Source organism: Hypomesus transpacificus, chromosome 23 (genome assembly GCF_021917145.1).
Source record: "Hypomesus transpacificus isolate Combined female chromosome 23, fHypTra1, whole genome shotgun sequence".
Classification (NCBI taxonomy): Eukaryota; Metazoa; Chordata; class Actinopteri; order Osmeriformes; family Osmeridae; genus Hypomesus; species Hypomesus transpacificus.
The window spans coordinates 16,795,911-16,820,066 of record NC_061082.1 but is presented as its reverse complement, the minus strand read 5'-3'; the positions used below and the strand labels follow the sequence as shown (position 1 = coordinate 16,820,066).

At 43.6% G+C, this 24,156-nt stretch overlaps 1 protein-coding gene across 4 annotated transcripts in view; it reads right to left on the bottom strand.

Annotated features, from left to right (window-relative positions):
- The window catches only part of man1a2 (mannosidase, alpha, class 1A, member 2), a 40,904-nt gene that overhangs the window by 9,905 nt on the left and 6,843 nt on the right, over window positions 1–24,156 (bottom strand). For all 4 annotated transcript variants that reach the window (XM_047046319.1, XM_047046321.1, XM_047046318.1 and 1 more), the window contains exons 4-7: window positions 21,258–21,516; window positions 10,444–10,540; window positions 2,083–2,201; window positions 1,201–1,281 (exon numbers count right to left, since the gene is read on the bottom strand). In XM_047046319.1, the coding sequence (XP_046902275.1) occupies window positions 1,201–1,281; window positions 2,083–2,201; window positions 10,444–10,540; window positions 21,258–21,516 (556 nt within the window). The remainder of the gene's footprint in view (window positions 1–1,200; window positions 1,282–2,082; window positions 2,202–10,443; window positions 10,541–21,257; window positions 21,517–24,156) is intronic.

Sequence of the window (24,156 nt, the reverse complement as noted above, 5' to 3'; positions counted from 1 at the left end):
ACACAGAGATAAGCAGAAGTTAATGAGATAGAGCATATTTGTGGGTATATCTGCCTCGCCTCCTTTTTCTCTCGCTCTCTCCCTCGCCCAGTGGAGGACAGCTTGCCACCATTAACATGTCGAGTGTTGGAGCACATAAAAAGGATTATATGGGTTCCTGTGAAACCTGGTGAATGAGTCTGCTTAGCAGCGGCCCCAGGGCCAAGGTAGAACAGGGATTAAAGTCAACGGCTGTCTATTTGAGGAGTTTCTCCTCTGGAGATATGGTCACGGTAGTTATAAGGCACTTGGTTCACTCCTTTGTTGTGTGGCAAAGCACAATGATGAAAGAAAACACACACTACTATGTTTGCGTCACATGAGAATATCCAATGACGATTCTTGTTATACTTGTACAAAAGCCATTTCAGCCCATCAGAGACAATTCTCAGCCTTGGTTAAGTCAAGCAGAGAGAATGCATGTTTCTCAGTAATGGAATGGAGAACATCGAAAATAACAGTCTGGTTTTTTTGTGTACCTTTAACTTTCTAAGAAGGAATATGGTTAGAGGCAAGAGAGAAAGAGAGAGTAGGGGAGGAAGGGAGAGATAGAGAGAGGAAAAAAAGGAGCGGGAGAGGGAGATAAGGGGAAAAGGAAGGGAGAGGGAGAAAGAGAGGAGAGAGAAAAGGAAAGAAGAGTTGGAGAGGGACAGTAGGGAAGGAAGGGAGAGGTAGAGATAAAAGAAAGGAGCGATGAGAGAGAGGGAGAGAGGCGCAACGGTCGAGAACCACAGGAGGCAGAGTGAATAAGAGGGATGGGGGAGACAGGGTGTGTGGTTCATAACAGGTTCAAGTGCTGGATGTGTGCTTGTGCATGCATGAGGGGAGGGTGGGTCATTAACGTGGGCACCTGAAGGACAGGTTGATATCCCTGGAGTCAGCCCTGAGCCACGTCTCTTTGTGGTGCCCGGGGGATGAAAGATGGAGATGTGATCATTTTCTTCCCCGTCCGCTCCGATTTCCCTCTCTTTGCGTTCTTAATCTGACCCCATTTCTCATGTTCGCTCTCCCCTGCCTCCCTCACCTCTCCTGCGAAACCCACGGTGCTTCATCTTGTGCCCATCAAATGCATAAACATGAACCGCGTATCTGCTCGCACCGCACGCACGCACGCACACACGCACACACACACGCACACACACACCCTAGGTGAGTAGTTACCTCCTGTCCAGAAAGGTAATAGGCAGCCAGAAGTCCTCCAATGAAGCGGATGTTGACCTCGAACACGGACACCTCTGCATTCTGCAGACACATACAGAAGGACATGGATTAATCACAGAGAAAGACAACACACAGAAGCAGTGTCCTTCAAAACGCTTCAAAGATGCCCCATAATCGATGCACCCTTTAGCGCTATAGAACTTGAAATGTTGGCCCATTCAGGTTACAATGAAAAATACAAACCCAGTAACTGGATTCATGACAGACGGAGATATGGGAAGAAATAGGCAGGGAATCAAAATCAGAAAGGGGTTTTAATCGCCATGAAAGTCTGCACAGACAAGGAATTTAGGAGACACAGAGATAACACGAGAGACAGCCAGACAGGCCGAGAGAGGATGTGAAACAGCCAGAGAAAGGATGAGAGACAGAGATAGGATAAGAGACCGAGAATGGATGAGAGACAGCCAGAGAGAAAAAAAAGGGATGAGAGACAACCAGAGATAGGATGAGGGACAGCCAGGAGCTAGCTGGCTCAGTCTGACAGTGAGAGAGACAGCGACTAAAAGAGTGCACAGTATCCCGCTACTGCTCATTTGCACTGGTTTCAAGTCCATTATGTATTTTCTGTTTCTTTCCCTCCCCTTCTCCATTCTTGACCCCCCCACCCTCCGCTTACTGCCCACATGGTTTCCATGGTGCCAACTCCGGTTCCCTGGTTACTGCCGTATATGCGTCTATCTTTAAATCACAAGCAGAAAGCCCACCAAAAAACATTTACAGCACAGCGTGGGACTAGTTCTGGTTCTAGGGTCTGGTTCTGTGGTCTGGGATTGGTTCTGGGTCTAGTTCTGGGCCTAGAACTGAACGTTAAGCACTCACCACACTGAAATCCAAGTTCTGCTCAATCCATTCCTGTCCGTCCTTAAACTCGTCATGCAGGCCCATCATGTAGAGGGTATCCAATGCATCCACAATAGTAGCCCCCATCTGCGAATTACCTGGTCATACAAAACAACAAAGAAAACAATATCAGCGTCTATTACGTATGTTATCGTTAATAATATTGTCGTATATATTCAGGTTTTATATACAGAGTTCTCACATGTTGGCTGACTTGCAGGTTCCCTTGACAGTGGGAGCATGCTATGCTGTATTATATTGTGCTATTGTGTGTGCCTTTTCATGTGTGCATCCCTGTGCACAACACTGTTTCACCTAGTGAGTGCAGCTGGCTTCCCCACCAGCTGAATACAAGCATCTCAGCAGTAGCCTATTATATCTGAAAACAGTTACAGGCTGCTCCGCTCGACAAAGTCCAATATTGTTTACATTTGCAAGCAACCCTCGTTAGAGACAAGCATTCAGTTGATAGCCACAGGTGAACATTCTGAAAACACCTACACAAAATGACTAACAGGTCTGCATCAAATGAAAATTGTGTGGTTTAATGACTGCGGTGGCAGTTAAAATCTTAAATAACTGACGGTTAGTTGATATAATATTCACAAGATTGCATGAGATTTGCTGAAATTCTCCAGGATTTCTTTTCCCATCCATGGAAGAACTACACATGGTGTTACGTCTTCTTTTCAACCTCACCTGTCCTCTGTTCTTGAGTGTCTCGAGTATGTGTTTGTAGTCGTCTCTGTTCTGTGTTTGTGCAATTCCTTTTCTGTTGGCTATTCATTCACACAGGGGCTTTGGAATAGGTAAGCTTCCCATAAGTATCACATGCCAAACCTTTGTTAACCACCTTAGGTAAAGAAAGGTTGCCAGCTCATGTGTTTAGTATAGGGACGCATTGTCAGTTTAGTCGTTTTATTAGTAGTAACATTTATTTTCTTTGGCACCGTTTGTTGTTCCATTGTTCTCCTGTGGCGATTATTCTAAATAAGTACCACAAAAAACACAAATACCACTCATGTCACTTGTTTGCCAACTCCTAATTAGGCCTCTCCTCCTCCCTAGATTTAGAAGGTCGTAACACATGGTTATCTAATTCAACAGAAGTTTTGTGGGCTGCAAGACTGAGACCCCCTATGGTTTCTGAACCCTGAGGGTGTCTCTGGGGTAACTGAGGATCTCTGGGGTAACTGAGGATCTCTGGGGCAACTGAGGATCTCTGGGGCAACTAAGGATCTCTGGGGCAACTGAGGATCTCTGGGGCAACTGAGGATCTCTGGGGTAACTGAGGGTGTCTCGGGGTTAGGTGTCATCTCTGGGATTACAAAAGTTTCTGTCCTCTGCTATTCACCTTGGCTGGGAAGGAGACAACATTACTCAAGTGTGGATCTTAATTAACTGACCGACAGACAAACCACTCCCTCCTCTCCTATCTATCCATCCTCACCTTCAATGTCCCAAAAGAGGCAAGGAAAGGTAGAGTACAGTGTGTGTATTTGGGTGTTTGTAAGATAGCTTTCTATCCATGTAAAGCATTAAGTCAGCTTGTTCTAGAGAGCAGCATCAAATGCTCCACCACTACACCGTATCCTGGGGCTGCTTGATTACGGCAAAAAACATAATCACGCTAATCTTGATCAATTTTTAGATCGAGATTATTAAACGCAATTACTCATTGACGTTGGAAGCATGCAATTACTGATCTCAAAAATAACCCCCACAACAACAAGAGCACAACAACAACATTGTCATTCGTAGCAGAGTGCTAGGAAGGAAGTCACAACAGCCCATAGAAAAGAGCTTGGGGTGTGCATGCACATAACGTACCACAGCCCAGCTGAGAGACAGTTTGGGAGAGGGGTGAAAGCATTCCGTCATAAAAAGGGGTGCTTTAGATTTAAAACACAAGACAAAACAAGAGCATCCCTGCAAAACGGAATGTGGCAGAATAATATCATTTTATCTTGATCGTCTTGTTTTCATAATCGTTGGAAGCCAAAATCGCTACTGAAAATTAATGTTATTGAATCGCCCAGCCCAGCCCTAACCTATCCTCCTCTTCAAATACACGTTCAGGTGTTTCAATCCTTCCAGCAGTTCAGTGTTAATACTAATGTGAGCTTATAACCAATTAGTGGAAGGCAGTGCAGCCCTGCACTCTCTCTCTTCAAACTATTTACAGCCCTGTGCTCTCTCTACTCTAACCAGTACAGCCCTGTGCTCTCTCTACTCTTACCAGTACAGCCCTGTGCTCTCTCTAGTCTAACCAGTACAGCCCTGTGCTCTCTCTAGTCTAACCAGTACAGCCCTGTGCTCTCTCCTTACACCAGCTGAAGTATTATCAATTTTGCAGGACTCTAAAAATACCCTTTCTGAAGCTGGCTGTGCCTTCCTAATCTGGACAGATTGGCCCTCCTGTAGGCAGAGTGTGATCTACACACGCTGGCAAAGACAGCTCTGTCTGACACCTCCATCTACCCTTCCTCTTTTCCTATCGTCAGCTTACAACCTGTATCATTTTTAAGCATTTATTTACACTTGATTTACTTTAATAATATTGGCACTAACTTCTGCTTTTTTGCCCCACAGTGCTCAAGCTCTCTCTCCTGTATGAAATCTCTCTGTTCCTCAGTCCTATTTATCTTCCCATGTAACATTCCTGAGTACATTTCTCACTTCATCAGTCTGATCATCAACAACTCCTTTAAACCCATCCCTTTACTTGTCACACACTGCAACCTCTCAAATTGGGCAAATCAAATTAACCGGAGCAGGATTGGCATTTAAAGCAGATAACATTTAGATATGCCAGACACTGCTTATCTGAAACAAATTGACTGGGATGAGGTTTATTTAGAGACTAATCACAACCACACACACAAGCCCCCCCTCACCTCCCCCACCCCCACTAGCAGTTCCACTAGTGCTCCAGTATGAATCCTTCCAACATTATGATTTCAATTCAGACTACATTGTCTCTGTTTGTTGGGTCAGATAGAGAAGGGATGGAGGAATAGAGTCGAGACAGAGGGCCTAAGCAGAGGGTTCAGGGTTAAACTCTCTCTTCTCTCCTGCCATCTCTTTCTCTTCTCTGTCCCCACTGAAAGCGCTCTCCTCCTCTTCCTACAGGAAACACTAGACATATCAACTTCTGGCTGCATCACCCGTCTCCCTCTTTCTTCCCCTCCTCCGGTTCTCTCTTCCCTCTCTGCTGGGAGATCGTTTAACACTGAGCAACCAAAGCATACCGTTGCCACGTCAGAACGTGCACCCTCTCCATCCACAAGAGTACCCAAATTACTCAACTGATTTGGCAAAAGAGCCCTAGGCCCATGGCCCCGCCCACAGTGCTGTGATCTAGCCCCATGGCCCCGCCCACAGTGCTGTGATCTAGCACCATGGCCCCGCCCACAGTGCTGTGATCTAGCCCCATGGCCCCGCCCACAGTGCTGTGATCTAGACCCATGGCCCCGCCCACAGTGCTGTTGTCTAGTCCCATGGCTCCGCCCACAGTGCTGTGATCTAGCCCCATGGCTCCGCCCACAGTGCTGTGATCTAGCCCCATGGCCCCGCCCACAGTGCTGTGATCTAGCCCCATGGCTCCGCCCACCGTGCTGTGATCTAGCCCCATGGCTCCGCCCACAGTGCTGTGATCTAGCCCCATGGCCCCGCCCACAGTGCTGTGATCTAGCCCTATGGCTCCGCCAACACGTCCTGTTTAAGCACCTAGCGACACATGACTGGCAGGTTCAGCTGCTTCCAAGGAAGTGTGTAAGCTACTGAAGTGGCGCTCCTTCCATAGTGTTATGGAAGTGTGATTATGCTAATGCTTCAGGTCAATAGAGTAGCTGAGGACCCTCTTGTTCTACAAACAAGCACTGCATAAACAAGGTCGGGAGTGTGCTCAGAGCAGTGAAGGAGTAGGAGGGTGGTTAATATGTTTGAGGAGGCCCATGTAACCTGCTGTTAACAATTAGGTCCATTCTTCTATGGCTAAAATGGAGTGGTTTCATACTGTACCTCCCAAAGGTTTCACATGATTGGTCGAAGCACATGATTGGTCCAAGCCCACCACAAAGAACTGTCTGGAAAAGGGGAGTTTCTGGCTTTCTTTGTGCATTTTCTTTTAAGAGGAGAACCAAAAAAGTCAAATTACCCATATGCAAGACTAAAGTACTGATCATGCAGGACTTTGAACTCTTAACTAGAGGGGGGGGGGGGGGAATTGCCTTCTGGGTTCCTTTGTGCAGTAGAGCTCTCTTAAGAGGCCTTTGTAATGTCCAATTTGTGTTCCTCCAAGTGGCCTGGGGCCCTTCAGATTTCCATATCTTATGTCAAATCAGTCCACTTTAGTGGCAAAGTTCTGGAACTTGAGAAAAGGTATTTGGATGAATACACAAAGTTGGGACAAAATGCAAGGGTGTGCATTTCCCTGCAGATAAATAAATAAATAGCTTCAGGGGCCGCAGAGGAGCCTGCCCGGGACATTTCCCACGTCTTACTATAAATAAAGCCAACAAATTACTTTAAAAGTAATGTGGGTAATTAGGTAATAATGTATAATCAGTGTCTGATTACATCTATCCAGTAATGCTCAGATTGGACCACTCCCACAAAATAATACTCCCTTGAATTAAGTTACGCATTTATGTAACAGAAATAAACTCTTCACAATGCACTAGAATAGATTAATATTTCCTTTAATGTGTATAATGTGCAACGGAATTAAGATAACAGATGTGACAGTACAGTGTAGCATCAGCATTTGTCATTAATTCAACTACTTTCAGAAATATTTGTGGAGCGATTTCTGTTCTAACAACAAAGTCACCAGGTTAGCAACTCTGTGTGAATATGTGTATTGAAGGTGTACGAACACTATTTTGTAGTTTGTGTAGTTTGCGAGTCAAGTATAACATTTACACAACCAACAGCCCACTTTATGACTAATCCAATCACAACGTCGCTAACGAACTCCACTCATCTAGTCCCTTAGCTAAGCTGGTCATAACCAACAACTGTAAATAGTTATACATAGCTTGTAGTTGTCATTAAAGTGGATTGTTCTACGGAGTTAAACTGATTGTGGGCCTTAGAGACATTCCTTATGGACTTAGCGGCAGGCAAATCTGACCCTTTCTGGCCGTCATGCTTGCGTCACAGTGGCCGTGTTAAAAGTTTAGCCGGAGAGAAAAGCTGGGCATAAGGGAGAGGGAGATCTGTAGTCCTGTAGGGAGCGCTTCCCTCACTGCTCTATACTGCTGCCAACACCAAACTACAGCAACAGAGAAAGAGAGCTACTTAAATCAGGGCAATATGCAGTTACTAGTCCCCAAAGAGTCATCCAGAGGGACTAGTACTATTTAGAACACAGCAATTACTCTGACAAGGACAAGACCACGCAAGACAGACCCTCTGAAACTTCTGCAGCCTGGGAAACTATAGAGCTCATAGGTATACACCGACAGGTACTCAGGTACTCTGCAACACAGTACTCAGTGAAAATGCTAAATTGTGCCTATAGCACTTCCAACTGTAAATGCAAACATAATCAAACGTTGGAGTACATTCACGCAAATGAACACCTCTGGGGAGATGTAGCCATCAGTGCAGATTTCAAGGTGTGCGCTCTTTTCTGAGCACTGGATAGTACTGTCCCTTCCACTTATCATGCAGATCTGGCCTTATGGTAGTCATCACCTGAGCGTTCAGACTGAGGCATTATCCACTACAGCAGTTAACGGCACGGCATGCCTCAGTAGACAGGACAAACACAGTGAGTAGCATCACTGTGTCCCCCAGAGAAGCCTGTGTCGTGACTGTAGCACTTAGTGAGGGTGTCATCGTGTTCATCGAGTGGGTTAACCTCGGGGCAGAAATTCACATTCAGTGGGGGCGGGGGGAACATGGATGGATACTGTTATATAGATGTATACATCAGTTGTCACGTTAGCAATCAAATACTATGCAAGCAAGCCCTAAATGTCATGTTTAGCATGTCATTTAGGCATTTGAGAGTAACTGAAGTGGAATATGTTTGTGGTTGGTATGGACAGCGCATGTGCCCAATGATCTTGGCGCTTTCCACATAAACAAGTTCTGTTATGTTCCCCTGTGTCTGTCCATCTGTCGAACTTCCAGTAACATCTACATTTCCAACTTCACACCTCCTTCATCCTGTTTCTCTCTGCTCATTTCACATCTATACATTTTCTCCCCTCCCCCCACTCCTTCTGCCCCTTTCTATCCTTTATCGCCCCCTCACCCTCTCTCTTTTATCCTTCTAGACTGTATTTTCATAGACTCCAATGTTAGGTAGCGTGTATCTTCTGAATGCGCTGATCAGGTTTTCCAGTCAGTCTATAATCAGACTGCTTCTGCCTCTCCTCAACTATATGAATACGCCCACTCCCACAGGCAGGTTGCCATGGCGTCTGCTCATAACCCTTCCCAGGATGCACTTTGCTATTCCGCCCAGGGAACCAATCATATCAAGACATGACCTACATGTAGAAAAACAACAGGGTGAGTTTCTGGAATGGGGAGCTGGCATCCAGAACTGGAGAAGCAGTGTGAGGGGTTGCATTCAGGATTTTCAAGGGCACTGATCGGCCAGGATTCTAAAGGTACTGATCATCCAGAATTCTGTACTGATCATCCAGAATTCTGTACTGATAAGCCAGGATTCTGTACTGTTCAGCCAGAATACTGAAAGTACTGGTCAGCCAGGATTCTGAATGTACCGGTCAGCCAGGATTTTGCACTGATGAATTTTTCCACTGCTGGAAGAGAATGTTCTGATGTCTGTACCAGGACTATAATTCCATGCTTGGACCTGGCAGGCCTATGAGTGTGTCAAATAGTTGTGATCTCACGCTTTATAAGCCTACCCAGCAGTCCATGGGAGTTACCCAATGAGAGGGCTTTATCTGACCCCCTCCCCCCATCAACATGTTGGTGCTGTGAAAATGCTCGCCAAGGTAAGACACGAGAGTGAGCTCAACCAAGGCAAATTCCACATATCTGCAAAGATACGTTTGAAAACTCAATTCTAAAGGATCAAGGGAGAGCATTTAAAACTCAGTTTTGACCAGAAAGCACAACAGGCTACAAATGTTGGGACACCTGAGGAGGGTGTTCACATGACAGGGAAGCATTGTGTCTCCCGTAGCCAGTGGAGTTGGTTACAGTCCGGATCAATGCAGGTTGACGCAGGTCCCCAGAGGGAGCTTTCCTCCAGACACTACAAAGAGATCTGAGCCCATGCTGTCCAACAGGACGCTGCCCATGGTGACGCTGTCACAACCCCACTACAGGTCACATTCCGTCTTAACAGATGGGTCAATAAGGGTCAGGACACACAACAGCACTGACAGAAGGTGCAAACAAATGTTGGTAACAACATCCACTGCAAACAAAATCTATCCATCCAATTATATCCATCTCAAACACCAAAGTGTTTAGCTACCTCCGGCTGAACTGTGCAATGTTTGGCAAGCTCTGCGTGCTGGCTAAAACTGTTCTCTGTTAGACAAAGGCCTAAATCTCTACAGTAAACACCAGTTCCTGCTGCTCCCTTCAACAAAGCACTCAGGGTTACGTGAGACTAAAGTGACCAGTCCTCTTGTTACCAAGGCTCTAGTCTGCTGTGTTAGAGTGAGGCTGGCAAAGTACACACAAAGCCTTCCTGTTTCAAGGCATCCAAAACATGACAAGCAAGAGGCGAGGGATGTTATTCGCAAACTGCATTTGCTGCAGTGACATGGTGCTTGTGCGTGTTAGTATAATATGTAAAAAGCCCCATGGGCAAGTAGGGAAGACACATTTAAAACATCTCGCCAATTTCCTTCTCTCCCCTCTCACTCACACACCCAGCAAGTTTCATGTAGAGACGATTTGTCCCAGACAAGACGGTGAGGGTAACAGGGTTAAAAGCAGACAGAGCCCTGTTAACGAGAGACTGAGGTGAACTAGCATGTGGGCGTAACCTGTTGCCTCGCCTCAAACTGCCTCGCATGACACCACTGCCCAACAGACACGTCTACATTACAGAGAACCACACAGCAGCTCAGAAACCAATTAAAAGCTGTTCATTAAATAACAAGGATATGCTCCATTTGGAAGACTGAAAACAAATTTGACACGCACAAGTTCAACTGGCCTGTTTTTCCAGCAGCTGCAGAGCAACAGCAAAAACATAAAACAAGAACAAGAAAACCGGAATGGGTGCTCACATTCTGGTTGGAAAAGTATGTCTTTGCTAGAAAGTGTATCTGTCGTTGTGTTTCCCTGTGCGTGAAATTATTTGGTAGTAATGTTTTTGCGAGAGTCACTTACCGAAGATATTAGTGGAATGTCCTTTCTTGGCGAGGGGCTTCAGCTCGTTATGGCCCCATCCGTACTGTCTGTAGCTGTCCCAGGCGTGCTTCATCATCTACAACACAAACACAGCCTGGTCAGACACTGGAGAAGATGCAGACCTGTATGGAGGCTGTAGCCCGACACACAAATCTGACGGTGAAAAAACGAAATGTCTCCATGCAAGACAGATGTATACCAAGGCTAACACGCATACTAAAGACCACCATTTTAGAGGATGTGGCTTGGCTGGAAAGAACAAACAATATTATTCATCAGAGGTCAGGATTAAACAAGGAATAAAAAGATAAGCTTAAGTGGGTCCTAGAACACATCTGTGCAGGCTAGGCAAGGATCGCACGGGTCACTGCTGGCACCTGTGATGGGAACAATGACACTGCAGAGTGATGTCCCAGTTGCACCTACCCAGGGAAGGCCTGGTGTGATACCCTGTCACCAGCCTCAGCCCCACACCCTTTACTCAGATCCCCCAGGGCCTGCCTGACCACAGAGCATCTCTCAACACTGCCTGCGTTGTCTAGTCTGCTATGCTGAAACGAGAGCCAGACTGTCCTCCTATCTTGACCTTAGGCTGTGTCTGTGAACCAGAAAGAGGTCAGTAAAAATGTGTTCCTTTGTATTCTGGGCTGCAGACACAGAGGATTACATCAAACCAACACATCAGGATATGTAGCCACAGGCTACTATTGTGTATTGGCAAGGCACTACAGTACAGGTCATTTGGCCATACAGACAAAATTAACTAACTCAGATTTCAACTCCATGATGGCACTCTGATCCAACTAGAAGGGCAATCAGAGGCAATAAACTAAAAACCAGGATTCCAACTCATTGACATAGGATGCTTTAGAATCTGTAAAATGTTAGAGGTCTTCCCCTGCAGAACGGGTTGAATGGTATCATCCAATATACATCACTCATAAATGACATATTTCAAGCATAGTCTGAGTATCAGCTTTCCTTTCTAGACATGGATGTTGGCATGTTGCAGGGCTGTGGAACGCCGGGTATTTATAGCTGGGTTTGAAAAGTGAGCTTGTAATGCTTGGCTCTGGTTCTGTCTGGCTGAAACCTCAGAGATTCCCCAGGGGCAGCGTTGCACTGGCAGGAGGTCACACTACACTGGAATAGGCACAATGAGAAACAAGGCACACAACATGTATTCGAGTGGGCAATCGTAGCGTGCAATGTTAATTAGCCGGAAGGGTTGGAAGATTGTGTCGACAATGTGGTGACTTGGTATGTGAGATCCATCCTTTTTAAGACACTCTTGAAATCACTTTTGCCCATGTTTCTCTGGCCAGTGTCTCCTACCTTAACCCGTACATCTCTAAAATACATTTTTAGAGGTCTTGGTCTCTGCTGATGACATTCCATCTACCCATCTATCCTGTCTTCCCATGTTTATTATCGTTTGAGAGCCGGTTGGAGGCTTTATCATAGTTGTCTGGAAGCCATCTTGAATGGCTACATAAAGCATGCGGTTATGAAGCACAGCAGCAACAGCTGGCTGAAGACAAGACATCTGCTCAATGAGGCTCACGCTCCATGGTGGTAACATGACAAGAAACAGCCTATTAGATTGTCTTACATTCCAACTCAGTGGCAGACGTGTGAAATGAAAATAAAAAAGGAAAGATATTACATTCATAATTACGTACATAAATGTATGTATTACACCAAAAGATGCCTGTTTTCACAATGGGAAATTTACCCAGAATTTCAATTTATTGTATGGCTGTGAAATGCAATATAGATATAGAAGAAATGATATAAAAAGAATTAAACACCAATCATTTTTGATGAGGAAAGTAGGTGGAGGTTATCATTACATCTCTCTGTTAATGTCAGGAATGTATGTATCTGTCTGTCTGGCTAATGGCTAAAGACACACTTGTTCCGGGAGTACAACAGGAGTACAACGGTACTTAAAAAAGATATACATTATTTATTATATTGTATTTTATTATTATTATATTACATTGTATAGCTCTGCCAGTAGTTTATTTTATTTTGTTGTACATTTTCTACATTTGCCTTTTGTTCATTATGTTTAAATGTTCACTGTATGCACCTGCCCACCAAAGTAAATTCCTTGTTTGTGACCACTTAATTGGCGATTAAACACAATTCTGATTTGTTGGATCCAATGTTAGTTTATTTCCTCCAGGAACACAATGACACTTATTGAGGGACTTGTTGCAATTGTTGGTTAGTTGTAACTGATTTAACTACTTGTACTCACTGTAGATTATATTACTGTTGCTTGCTTTCCTACAGGTACACACTTGCACTTTTGAGGGAACCTAAAACAGGCATAAGATATTAACAATATTAATGATGTCAGTGCGATACAGAAAATCCAAGACTATTTTACTGATGAAATACTGGCTTACAAACTAACTAACTAACTAACTCACTATGGCTCTGGACAACACAAAGTCACAACGGTTAAGCCATGACCGGAACAACCGGGATTTGATTTTCATTGCTTTAGGCATCATCACTAGCTGGACCACCTTTCAACTGGCAATTCACAAATACATTTTTGGGTACCCTATACTGCCTACTGTTATTTAGAAGCAAATTTGCTTTTAAAACCGATACGGCCTGGGGTGCGTTTCCCGATAACGATGGATCGTAGCTGTTACGAGGGTTCTCTACGATGAAAATAACGATCCATCGTTATTTCTTACGTGCGTTTCCCGAACATGCTCGTAAGGAGAACCATCGTACGTATCTCTTAAGTTGCACTTAACAAGACGCTGTCCATTGTACTGAAATGTGATTCTTCTGACGCAACTTGAAGACTTTAAAATTAAAACGTTAACCAAAATATTTGACGAATTACGGTACACAAAAAAATATTTTCTGTAGCTACAGAAAACTTTACATTTATTATAGGCTACTTATTTGAGTACTTTTCAATGTGATGCTACATGAAGGTAAAGACAATAAGGTGAACGTGCAAACTATGCTGCATCTGAGTTTTACACCGGTGTTAGGACCTTGCAATCAGCGACACAGGATGCTAAATACCAATAGGAGGTATTGGAAATTAAGTGGGCTCGTCTCCAAATTGAGGTGAGGAAGCTTTTGTTTGAAGAGATGAAGTTCACAAGGCCCTCCATTTCTGTGCCTATTCTTCTGCCCAATCAACAAGGTAGTGTCACATTTAGGTTACCTTATAGCCTAAAGCATACAATGTTTATTTAAAGTAAAGGCTGAATTGTGTATTGTATCATATATTCAGTGTTGCCTGTCCAATCCTTACATGTTTACCTTATAGATCCATGTGAGGAGCAGGAGCAGGGAGAAAAAACTCCCATAAAACAACTATTTCTCAAATTACTTGTGCCTTGGTTTTTAACTCTTCTTGGTACTCCACTTTCCATAGGCATATATATATGAGTCCTATATTTACTACTTGATTGAACTACAAGGTTAAAAACAATGCATATGAATGGTATCACACATGGCATGTCCCAGCTAGCATCCTAAACAATTCAATGTACAAATACAAGCATCTCAATCCAACATGTTTACTGTCTTATTTTCTAGTGCTGACTATATCTACAATCTTGCATAGGCCAACAGCTTCCCAAGACCATGTTTGCAATCTCATAATTATCACATATTGGCCACAAATGACATTGTGACAAATGACAAACACATAAGTAATGAATACCCCATGTCTTCAACATGGAATCATTGTTTCTGACATGAATAATCAACTCTACTTTAATTGATGGTTGATCAATTATACTCATTATGAGTGTAAGATATTTCAGATGACATCATGATATCATGATGCTCCTGAACCACATAGAAGCAGACCTGCAGAGGCTAACAAGGAGGTCCTTTGCACTGACCCCTGTAACCCAACTACTGGCAGTGTTAAGGTTCTATGCCATTGGCAGTTTTCTGGAGGTTATTGGAGATGGACATGGGCTCGCCAAGGCCTCAGTGTCAAGATCTGTGCAGGCTGTCACAACTGGATTACTTTGCCACATCCCAGACCACATCTAATTCCCCATATCAGAGGGGACAAGTCTGCAGTGCAGGACTTAGGCTATCTTCAATGGCTTTTATGATTTTCGTACGAGTTTTCACTCCCTCCCAGCCCCTTCACCCTGTGTGACTTCGTAGTCAACCCTGTGGAGTCTTTCCATTTCCTGGGCGCCACCATCTCCTAACATCAGGCTCGGCTCTGCCACCGGCCTCTTCATCCACCGGGCTTGGCGTGCTACCAGCCCTATAATTCTAATAAACATCTTCAATGTTCAATTGTTGTTGTGTTATTGTACTCGTAAAAGCGTTACATTAATGCATTTCTAGTTTCTATTGCACATTACAACAGCCATATTTCAATGTTATAGTATTTTGAATAAGACTGACATTTGTTTTTTAAATACCTTCATTGCATGCGCCAAACCCACTAAATCAAATTATTTTGTGTAACCTAAATTTACTTGAGGATAAACCGGATTCTGATATTTTTTCGGCAGTTAAACTTGTATGGTTCACTAAGAAATATTCCAGTTCCAGCGTAACTGGCGTAAAAAGAGAATCAGAAAAATCTTATTTTCCATCGGAAGTAACTTTCAGCATGAGTTTAATGTAGTTTTCATGGTCGGCCTACGCGTGTCTCCACTGAGTCTCTGTGCTACGATGCACTTAGCGATCTACGACTGGTCTGGAGCTCTTGTTGATCTACGACGATTTTCAAGTGCCTCTTTAGCTACGATGGTTTCGGGAAACGGCCCGTACAACTAAGATCCATCGTACGATGGACTCTACGATCAACTTAGGCTTACGATGCTTTCGGGAAACGCACCCCAGGTTAGCAGTGCGTGCTGACTGATGAATCAGCTGCTTTAAAGGGTTTTAGGGATGAAATACTGGATAGCTCGTGCTAACAGAACAACATTAAGTGGACACTTTCAGCATAGATCAGTGAATGAATGTGTGTGTGTGTGTGTGTGGGGGGGGGGGTCAGGTGGCTGAGCGGTTAGGGAATCGGACAATTATTCAGAAGGTTGTCGGTTCAATTCCTGGCCATGCAAATGACGTTGTGTCCTTGGGCAATGCACTTCACCCTACTTGCCGCGGGGGGAATGTCAATCTACTTACAGTAAGTCGCTATGGATAAGAGCGTCCGCTAAATGACTAAATATAAATGTAAAGGTTTACTGATGTCAAAACTGCCTACACATTGCAAATGTGTTACGACATTATAATCACCAGCTGTATCCCTGACATGGGCACTATTCGTATCACTTTAGCCTCCTTGTTCGTTTTTTGAGGCATGGATATAGCGATCCACAGCATACGACAGGAACAATGTTTGTACAAATTTAGTCTCCTCGGTCAGTTGTCGTGTCTTATTTATGCGGGATTGTTATTTATTTATGTACATGGAAGTGCTGTATGGTGAATTAGGCCTACCATTATGACAACTGGCTCAACCATTGTGCATGATTTATGTTCTGATCTAAAAGTCTAGATGTTTGTAAGACAATTTAACAGAGAACCAATATAATGTATTTTGATCGACATAACATTAGCAGTTGATAACATAGGAAACAGCAAACAAATGAAGGCTACCTAATAATTTGCATGAAAGTACAAGAGCATTGGCAATTTGTTTAAAATAATGAGAAATTGCTTTTATTATGTGCTTAAGTGACCAGAATAGATGTGGAGGTTGAACAAGTACTTCAGAGATGACAGAGAATTTAAATTGTGATCTGAGAAATATAGGTACCAAAGCCACTGAGAAGAACCGTTATCACCACCTGCATCAAAGGCTCTGGGCCAAGTAATCTGCATTTGTGTTTCACTGACGTCTTGATCACCGACTGCATCACGGGAACTGCACATCTATAATTCCAGAATTGTGTGTGTCACTGACATCATCGCGGTCACTGTGCCAAATCTATAATTTCAGGAATCTGTGTGTGGGTCACCAATTTTATCATGGGAACTGTGCACTATAGTTCAAGTAATCTGTGATTTGTGTTTCACTGACATCTTAATCACACTCCCTTTTTATTGAATTAAAGGCTCTCAAATTTAAAGAATTAGTACAACTAAAAACATTACAAATCATGTGCAAAGCAAAAAAACATCAGTTGCCAGAGAGTATCCAAGGGTTGTTCACAGAAAGAGAATGCCAACATGACTTAAGGGGATCTTGTATATTCAAAAATAACCAAGTGAAGACCAATGCTAAATACCATTGTATTTCCGTTAAAGGTGTACATTTATGGAACAGCTGTCATGCTGAACAAAAAATGTGGGACCTTTAGTAAGTTAAAGAAACTATTAAAAAATAATGCAATGAAATTATATGAAACTATTTAAAGAGTGATAGATGAACAAGCTGTTTTTGTGGTATTTGGACTGTACAACTCTATTGCATAAGAAATATTAATGTTTTTTGTATTCTGTTCAGATCTGATTGTCAACATAATGATGTAAGACAATAATTATTTCTATTTTTTTAGATGTTTTCATAAAGGGTAGGCATTATAAGCATGAGCTTCAGCCTACACCTGTTTCAACTGATGTAAATATGCTTTTGTTTGTTGGCTCAACTATATGAAACTAAATTTTTTGTCTGAAATAAACCAAACTAAACTAAAAACAGGATAGCAGGTAAAATACATAGATCAAAGAGAAACCTGTGATTTGGCAGTTAAACCTGTGTCCTCTCACCCCTTTGTATCACAACCAATAGAAAACTTAGAAAAATTAAATTAGATGATACATGTTATGTTATACTGCCTCTTAATATGTTAAATATTATAGGTAATGTTTTCATTTAGCAATTTTAATCCACTTTTATCCAAAGTGACGTACAGTGGGGTTGTGGACCTGGGACCTGTGGTTCTGCAGTCAACTACTCCCATCACTGAGCTACACCCTGGACTATATTGAAACTGTGAGTTTATAGTACTTCTGCAGATGTTAGTTATGGGTTTTGGACCAGGGGTTTGCAGTTTACAGTGGCCTGGTATTGATATCATTTCATTTTGTGACGTTGCAGGAAATGTATTATGCCTCCGATTACATAACTAAACCCAAACCATGTCCCCGTCATGATCTGATGCGTAATATGATTTTTCTGTAAATATCTTTTGAATTGTTTTCGATGGCTAAATGAGACGCCTGATGATAGCTGAGCTCCTGGGTCACGTATACATCAAAACATTAATTTCCTAGTTGATCCCTTTTGTACAGTACGCTTGCCAGATAAGCAAGAGGGTGACATCCTTTTAGAGTAAATATTCTCTTCCTTCATGGAAAACCATACTGAAGGAATGGGGAAAATATACAAGGATACAGAGATAAATACATGCAAGAAATTACTGGTAGATTATCGAAGAAGATTTAACAGCAATCTGTTAAAGTGGGGTGGACAGTGTAGGACAGGGTGGACAGTGTAGGCCAGTGTAGGACAGGGTGGACAGTGTAGGACAGGGTGGACAGTGTAGGCCAGTGTAGGACAAGGTTGACAGTGCAGGACAGAGTGGACAGTGTACGCCAGTGTAGGACGGGGTGGACAGTGTAGGACCGATTGGACAGTGTAGGACAAGGGTGGACAGCCTATAAAGTGGGAAGTCTGCAGTGCGGCCAGGTCTGACATCCTAGAGAAAGTAGCCTGCAAGGAGGGCTGACCTTCACAATGGCAGCCAAACTCTGGCCCTCCAGGTGCCAATGTCCTGAAGAGACACAACCTGCCCTCTGCAGCCCCCCTAAAGAGATGGAAGCAGAGCCAGTCTGTCCTCTGCTCTCCTCCCCAGCCCACCGTTAAGTCAGCCTGCTGCATAATATTCATTATTCCCTGGGAATCACACCCACGGGGACCAAGATTGTTACCCTGCCGTACTGTCATAGTTGAAAAATCGGACTACCTTAAGTGAGGGGCCTTTCCAGACGCTTTAGAGATTTGGGAAGGTGTGGCTAGAGTTATGTGTTCCCCTTGGCAACCTCCGTAGTCAATTTGATTTATTCGTATCACCCCCTAAACCCCGTCCCCCTCATGGATGGATCACATGAGGACTAAAGCACAGCCCTTCAGAAGACGTACGAGAACAGTGAAAATGTGACACTAGATTTGCAACCCGCTGTAAATACATTCACAGGATACAGGCAGAGAGGGTGATAAATCCCCCCTAAAAGGAGTCCAGTATGACAGTGAAGGAATCCAAAAACAACTTTTGGCATGCGGTCCAAACAGATAGCAACCAATGATACACCTTCTCCATAGTAACATATGGTCACTCTAGGCACATATAGCTATTTAAACTCTCATGGTTTCCTTTGAACACCTCCATGTGCTATATATGCTTAGTCTTGACTATGCTAATATACTGGTCGCTGTGGTCACTGCCCCTCAACCATGCCGGCATTGGACACCCACTCCCGGCCTCTGCAGATCACACAAGAGTGTGACCAATGCTATACACTCCACTGCTTACCAAGATCAAACATGCCCTAATGGAGGACACGTCGACACACACACACACACGCACACACGCACACACCTATCAGGGCTGCTTATGCCCCGTTTCTTCAAAAGGATTACTATATTCTTTAACAAAACTTGTGAAGTGGTTTTTATTGAAATGAGGAAAAACCTTGAGTTGAAGGTGCTCTCCGCAATGCTTTCTAGTGCTAACTGTAACACACCACGTCTGTCTACAGCTTGCTGAGACCTTGACACCTCAGAACTTACACATGCCTAGTGTATGTTTACATTGAGCCATCCACATTAGTGTGCAGCTTAATAAAAAGACCACAGGCTAGTGATGGCAGCTTTCCTACTCAGATTTTGCAACAGTAATTAAATAGCACCATTATCTACTAGCAACAGAAGCTATTTAAGGTAGAAATGGATCAATGGCTGGACTGGAGACTGTGGGCTGCGGCCTGCACAGTGACTTTACATCTTTGTATTCATGAAACTACAGTTTCAGTCCCTGCTTATCGTAGGGCAAAGTGAATCCAACAGCAGAAAGGTCCACCTCACTGGCATTCTCAGTCTCCAATAAACTCCAACAAACCACCAATTCAATTCAACCCTCACAAGATATCCACAAGATAAAAATGGCGTTGTGTCAATTACACCAAATATCAAGCAGTCAAAGCCTCAAAAACGCAGGATCGCAACACAGCACGGCGGTAATCACCAGAATAAACAAAGTGCTAATCCATTGTTGGAGGATGTATTGCCCTTTACCAATAAAAGAGTGTAAACAGCATGAGAGAAAAGCCTTGCTTTCATGGCCTCAGCCCACGTACCACGGGGGGCTCCACACATGGACATGTGCCCTGACACGGACCGCAACCTGTGTGGTGAAGCAGCATTTATTTGTCATGCAGGCCCATCTGCTATGTTTGTATGCAAAGAAAAGGGGAGATGGAAAAGATGAAAAGGTGTTGGGCCTCTCCACCTAAGATATCTTTCACAGGCCTTCACATATCTGTGGTGCCTCCATTGACATCCCTGTTAAAGACCTGCTTAAGCTATTGATTTAACCAAACTTTAAAGACACAGTGCCCTGCACACAACATATCATTGCTAAGATCCACTTAATCTCATTGCAAATGCTAATGAATGCCAATGTCCTGTGTCTTGAGAACTAGGTGAAAGCTTATGGAAGAAGGTCAAACTGCCTGATGCCGTTTTCTATGCACATCACAGAGCCCAGAATCCCCTGGCTATGACAGACTTCTGAATAAAACAAACAGCACCATGTTCTTGGTAAGTACATTTTTGGAGAAAAAGCAGATTTGCAGAGTGGGCTGGCCAAATGCACAATAAGTGGTGCTCAAACAGAGATAATTACAAAAGAATGAATGGGCAGGGTGTTGGGTTGGCAATGTCTCCACTGTGAGCACCAGAAAACTCACTGTTGCTATCTAGCAACGGATGAGCACGAGTACTCCTAACATAATATTATTTAAATGGGGGTTAGCATTTAAACTAACAATAGTATTTGTTAAAAGTTTTAGAGCTGTGAGAAAATGTAGGCATGGGTACATTTAAATGAACTTTTAGATTTGTTCTGAGTAAAGTATTTATAAATAATCAACATTTATTATGCAAATTATACGGTCTAAATTGCTTTTATAATGCAAATTAAATGTCTAAATTGCTATCTATTGAGCCAAGTACCCACGCTGATCAAGTATTTACAGCTGTGAGCGAATTCAGGTTTCATTCAATACAACACCTGAAAGATATTTAGACTTGAGGGGATAATGTGTGTAAGATCAAGGGCATTAGAATCCCACCTATGAAAGGAAAAATTATATTCTTAGCAAATTATCCATTTGTAATGCAAAATCTTGTGGTAAATTGAGATATATATATACAAACACATTGAGAAATTGCCAATAAATTTGGGGATTTTTGGTGTGGTTATGATGTTGTCATTTAGCTGTTTGGAAACTATGAAGCATCAATGTATTCTTCTTTAAGTCAGTTTCTCAAAATTTCTGTCTGCATTTCGAATGTTCAAAAAAACTGATTTGGTACACCCATCCTTATGAAGCATGGGTAATCAGGCTGCTTGGCAGTCCTCCCGAATCTTTCCCTCACTGGTACTCAACCTCAGGATGACTCGCAAGCACGGCCATTCACCAGCTACACCAACAAAAAGCTAGATATTCACTGGCGCGGGTGTACTGTATACATACTTGAGGAGTGAGTTTTACAAATTCACATCAACTACATCTACACAGAGCTGCATCCATCCTACCTCTCGGATCTTGTCTCGTTTCTCCTTGACGTCGGGCTCCGCGGGGTCTCCGTCGTTGACCCCCACCACCTTGGGCATGGGCACGGGCGGCAGGGGTTTGGGCCCGTCCTTCTTCTTCAGGTCCTCCGCCACCTTGTTCTTCTCCGTCTGGATCTCCGCCTGCAGCTCCTCGCGGGTCTTGCGCAGCTTCTCCTTGGCCTCCTGCAGGGCTCGCTCGTGGTCCGCCCGGATCTTGTCCCGCAGGCTCTCTTCTTCCTCCCTGCAGGGGGGCACAAGACAGGAAGCAGGAAGTCAACACAGATGCAGCGACAAAGAAGTGAAGCAGCAAAAGGAAAAGATACGTGAACAGGAAGGAAGTATTGCACAAAGCGCTGAAGGCTTCAGGTACAGCCATCGATAACAAGGTCTGGCAACACTTTACATTAAGGTTACATGAACGACCATGTAACTAATGTAAAACATTTTGCATATAAATTGCAATTTAATTAATCTGTATTAAGCTGTATAGTTTATTACAAAATGTAAGAAGGCAGGGGGGGAGGTACAAGGGGTATGCGGATGTTTTAAAGCTGCTGTTGAAGGTTGTGTTACTAAAACATGCTAGTGTCCACTTACCCCTAAGTTGTTACATAACTACAATGTTGTAACTGTAGGTATTGCTTAACACCTTTATGCAAAGGTAGACAACACCACTGTCATCTCTTGGTCCCCACTTCTGATGCACCTTGTTAAGACCATTTCAATAATTATATTCATTCCAAAAGTAACTTCCAGTTGGAGGGGCCCAGATATCTACATTTAGTCATATAGCAGAGATATCTAGACACTCTGGAGCATGAGATGGGGGACAAGTGTGCGAGGAGATAGACGACAGAGAGAAGCCTGGCTTGAGGCAGACTACATCAGACCAGCTGCTGCCTTGACTGACAAACAGTACAGTAAAACTTGAGCTGACTACCATAGCGGTGGAAGGAGTGACAGGGAAGAAGAGGGAAGAAGAGGGACAGAGAGAGAGCGAGCGAGCAAGTGAAATAAAATAGAGCAGGGAAAAAAGACTTCCAGTATTGAGTCTACTGAGGAAAGACAGGATAAATAATACATTGGGAAAGGGGGATGGAAATAAATAAAATACGTTAATACATTTAAAAAACTTAAATGGGGTCATGTTGAATACTGAGTTACAGGATACATGTGACATCACAACTTACTGAGTTGACACAGAGGGAGCATGAACACACTGGGAGATGGATGTGTGCTGCACAACCACCTAGAAACACGACAACCTAGTGTCTGCAAACATACATTGAAAGTACATTTAAAAGTCTCTTTCTTTAGAATTAATCGATAAACTCTCCCAACCCACTGAAGGGCATGTTAGGCAAGTGCCCACACTAAACTTGCAGTTGAATGTTTCTGTGAAATGTGGATGGAGATGTTGGGTGACTAACAGCTTGATGTTTGAGGAGGCATGGCAGTGTGAAATGAGAGCTCAAAACATCAGCTCTAACAGCTGTGAGAAACACCATAAGCAAAATAAAATGACACCAACTTGGTCTTATGTGGCCAAAAACACCTTCCCCTTCACTCGCTTTGCTCCTTGCACACTGAACTCAACTGCAACAATGATTTCATGCAAGACTTAAAATGTCAAACACGCAATTAAGAGCATGTCAACACCTGCCTGGCTCCATTATCCTGACAAAGATGAGACCAGGCCCAAGCAATCAAGCCTGCCATGCCGCTTGTGAAGCAGACCAGACCAATCACCCCACCGCTCTGATTAGAGCTTCCAGTTGTGTATGGTAATCATTTCCTCCTCTTCTTAGCCTCTCACTGGAATCTCTTCTCCGGAGGTCCCCTACATTTTCTACACTGTGATTGTGTCAGTCATGGTAGCAACAAAGCTCATTGTCAACAGTCAGTCATAGTAATAGCAAAGCTCCTATAAAACTACGCAGATCCATGAAAATACAGACCATTACGGAGGTTAAATGTTGCCTTGGTAACACATTTGTCACAGTTGGCACTTAATTCCGTAATTGACCAATCATGGTTTGGAGGGAAAACAGGCCTTCTGTGACTAGAACATTTGAGAAGCCAGGGAGAGAGGGAGCACTGAGTCATTATTAAAGTAAGACCTTTTTAAAATAATTACATTTAATTTGAACTATTTTAGCCACTATCCATTCACTTTTCATTTTGATTTCCCCTTCACACACACATACACTGTCTCACGCTCTGCTCGCACACGCAAAAAGAAAAATCTAATCTGAATGTCGTAACCATAGTTGGCTTGTCTGAAATTCAGTGGCTGCGTAGCCTTTCAACCATCATATCTCCCTCTCTCTCTCTCTCCCTCTCCCTCTCTGAGGTCAGTGCAGAAAGACTCACTGAAGAGAGAGCAGACAGCCTACTATTCAACATGGCCATTAGGCTTTGATCAGACCTCATTCTCTCTCTGCTTGTATGAGAATAAAGCCAGGGATTCTATCATGTCGAGGCCTGGGGTTTCTGGAGTGCTAAGTAGAGGAGCCACTGGAGATGAGATAACATGGCTTCTTTCACTGGGAAGACAGAGTCTGGTACAGACTGCCTAGCTGTCTGCATGCAGCGCCGTCTCCCATTTGCCGTTTCAGACAATGGCATCCAAACTCCCAACAATAAGTGCTGTGCCGCCTTGTGCGACGGAGCATGGCCGTATCCCATATCATGTCCTCACTGCTCTAGGTGCTGGCTGCAGATACTTGACCACTTCAACATGAACCTTGTCTGAAGTCAAAGCATGGGAACCAAAGAAATTCTATCGGCACTGTTCATGTTTTATCTAATCTGCTGGGGAAGTTAGGGCCACACATCACACAATTTTACAGTAGTAGTATATCCCTCTATGAGGACAGTT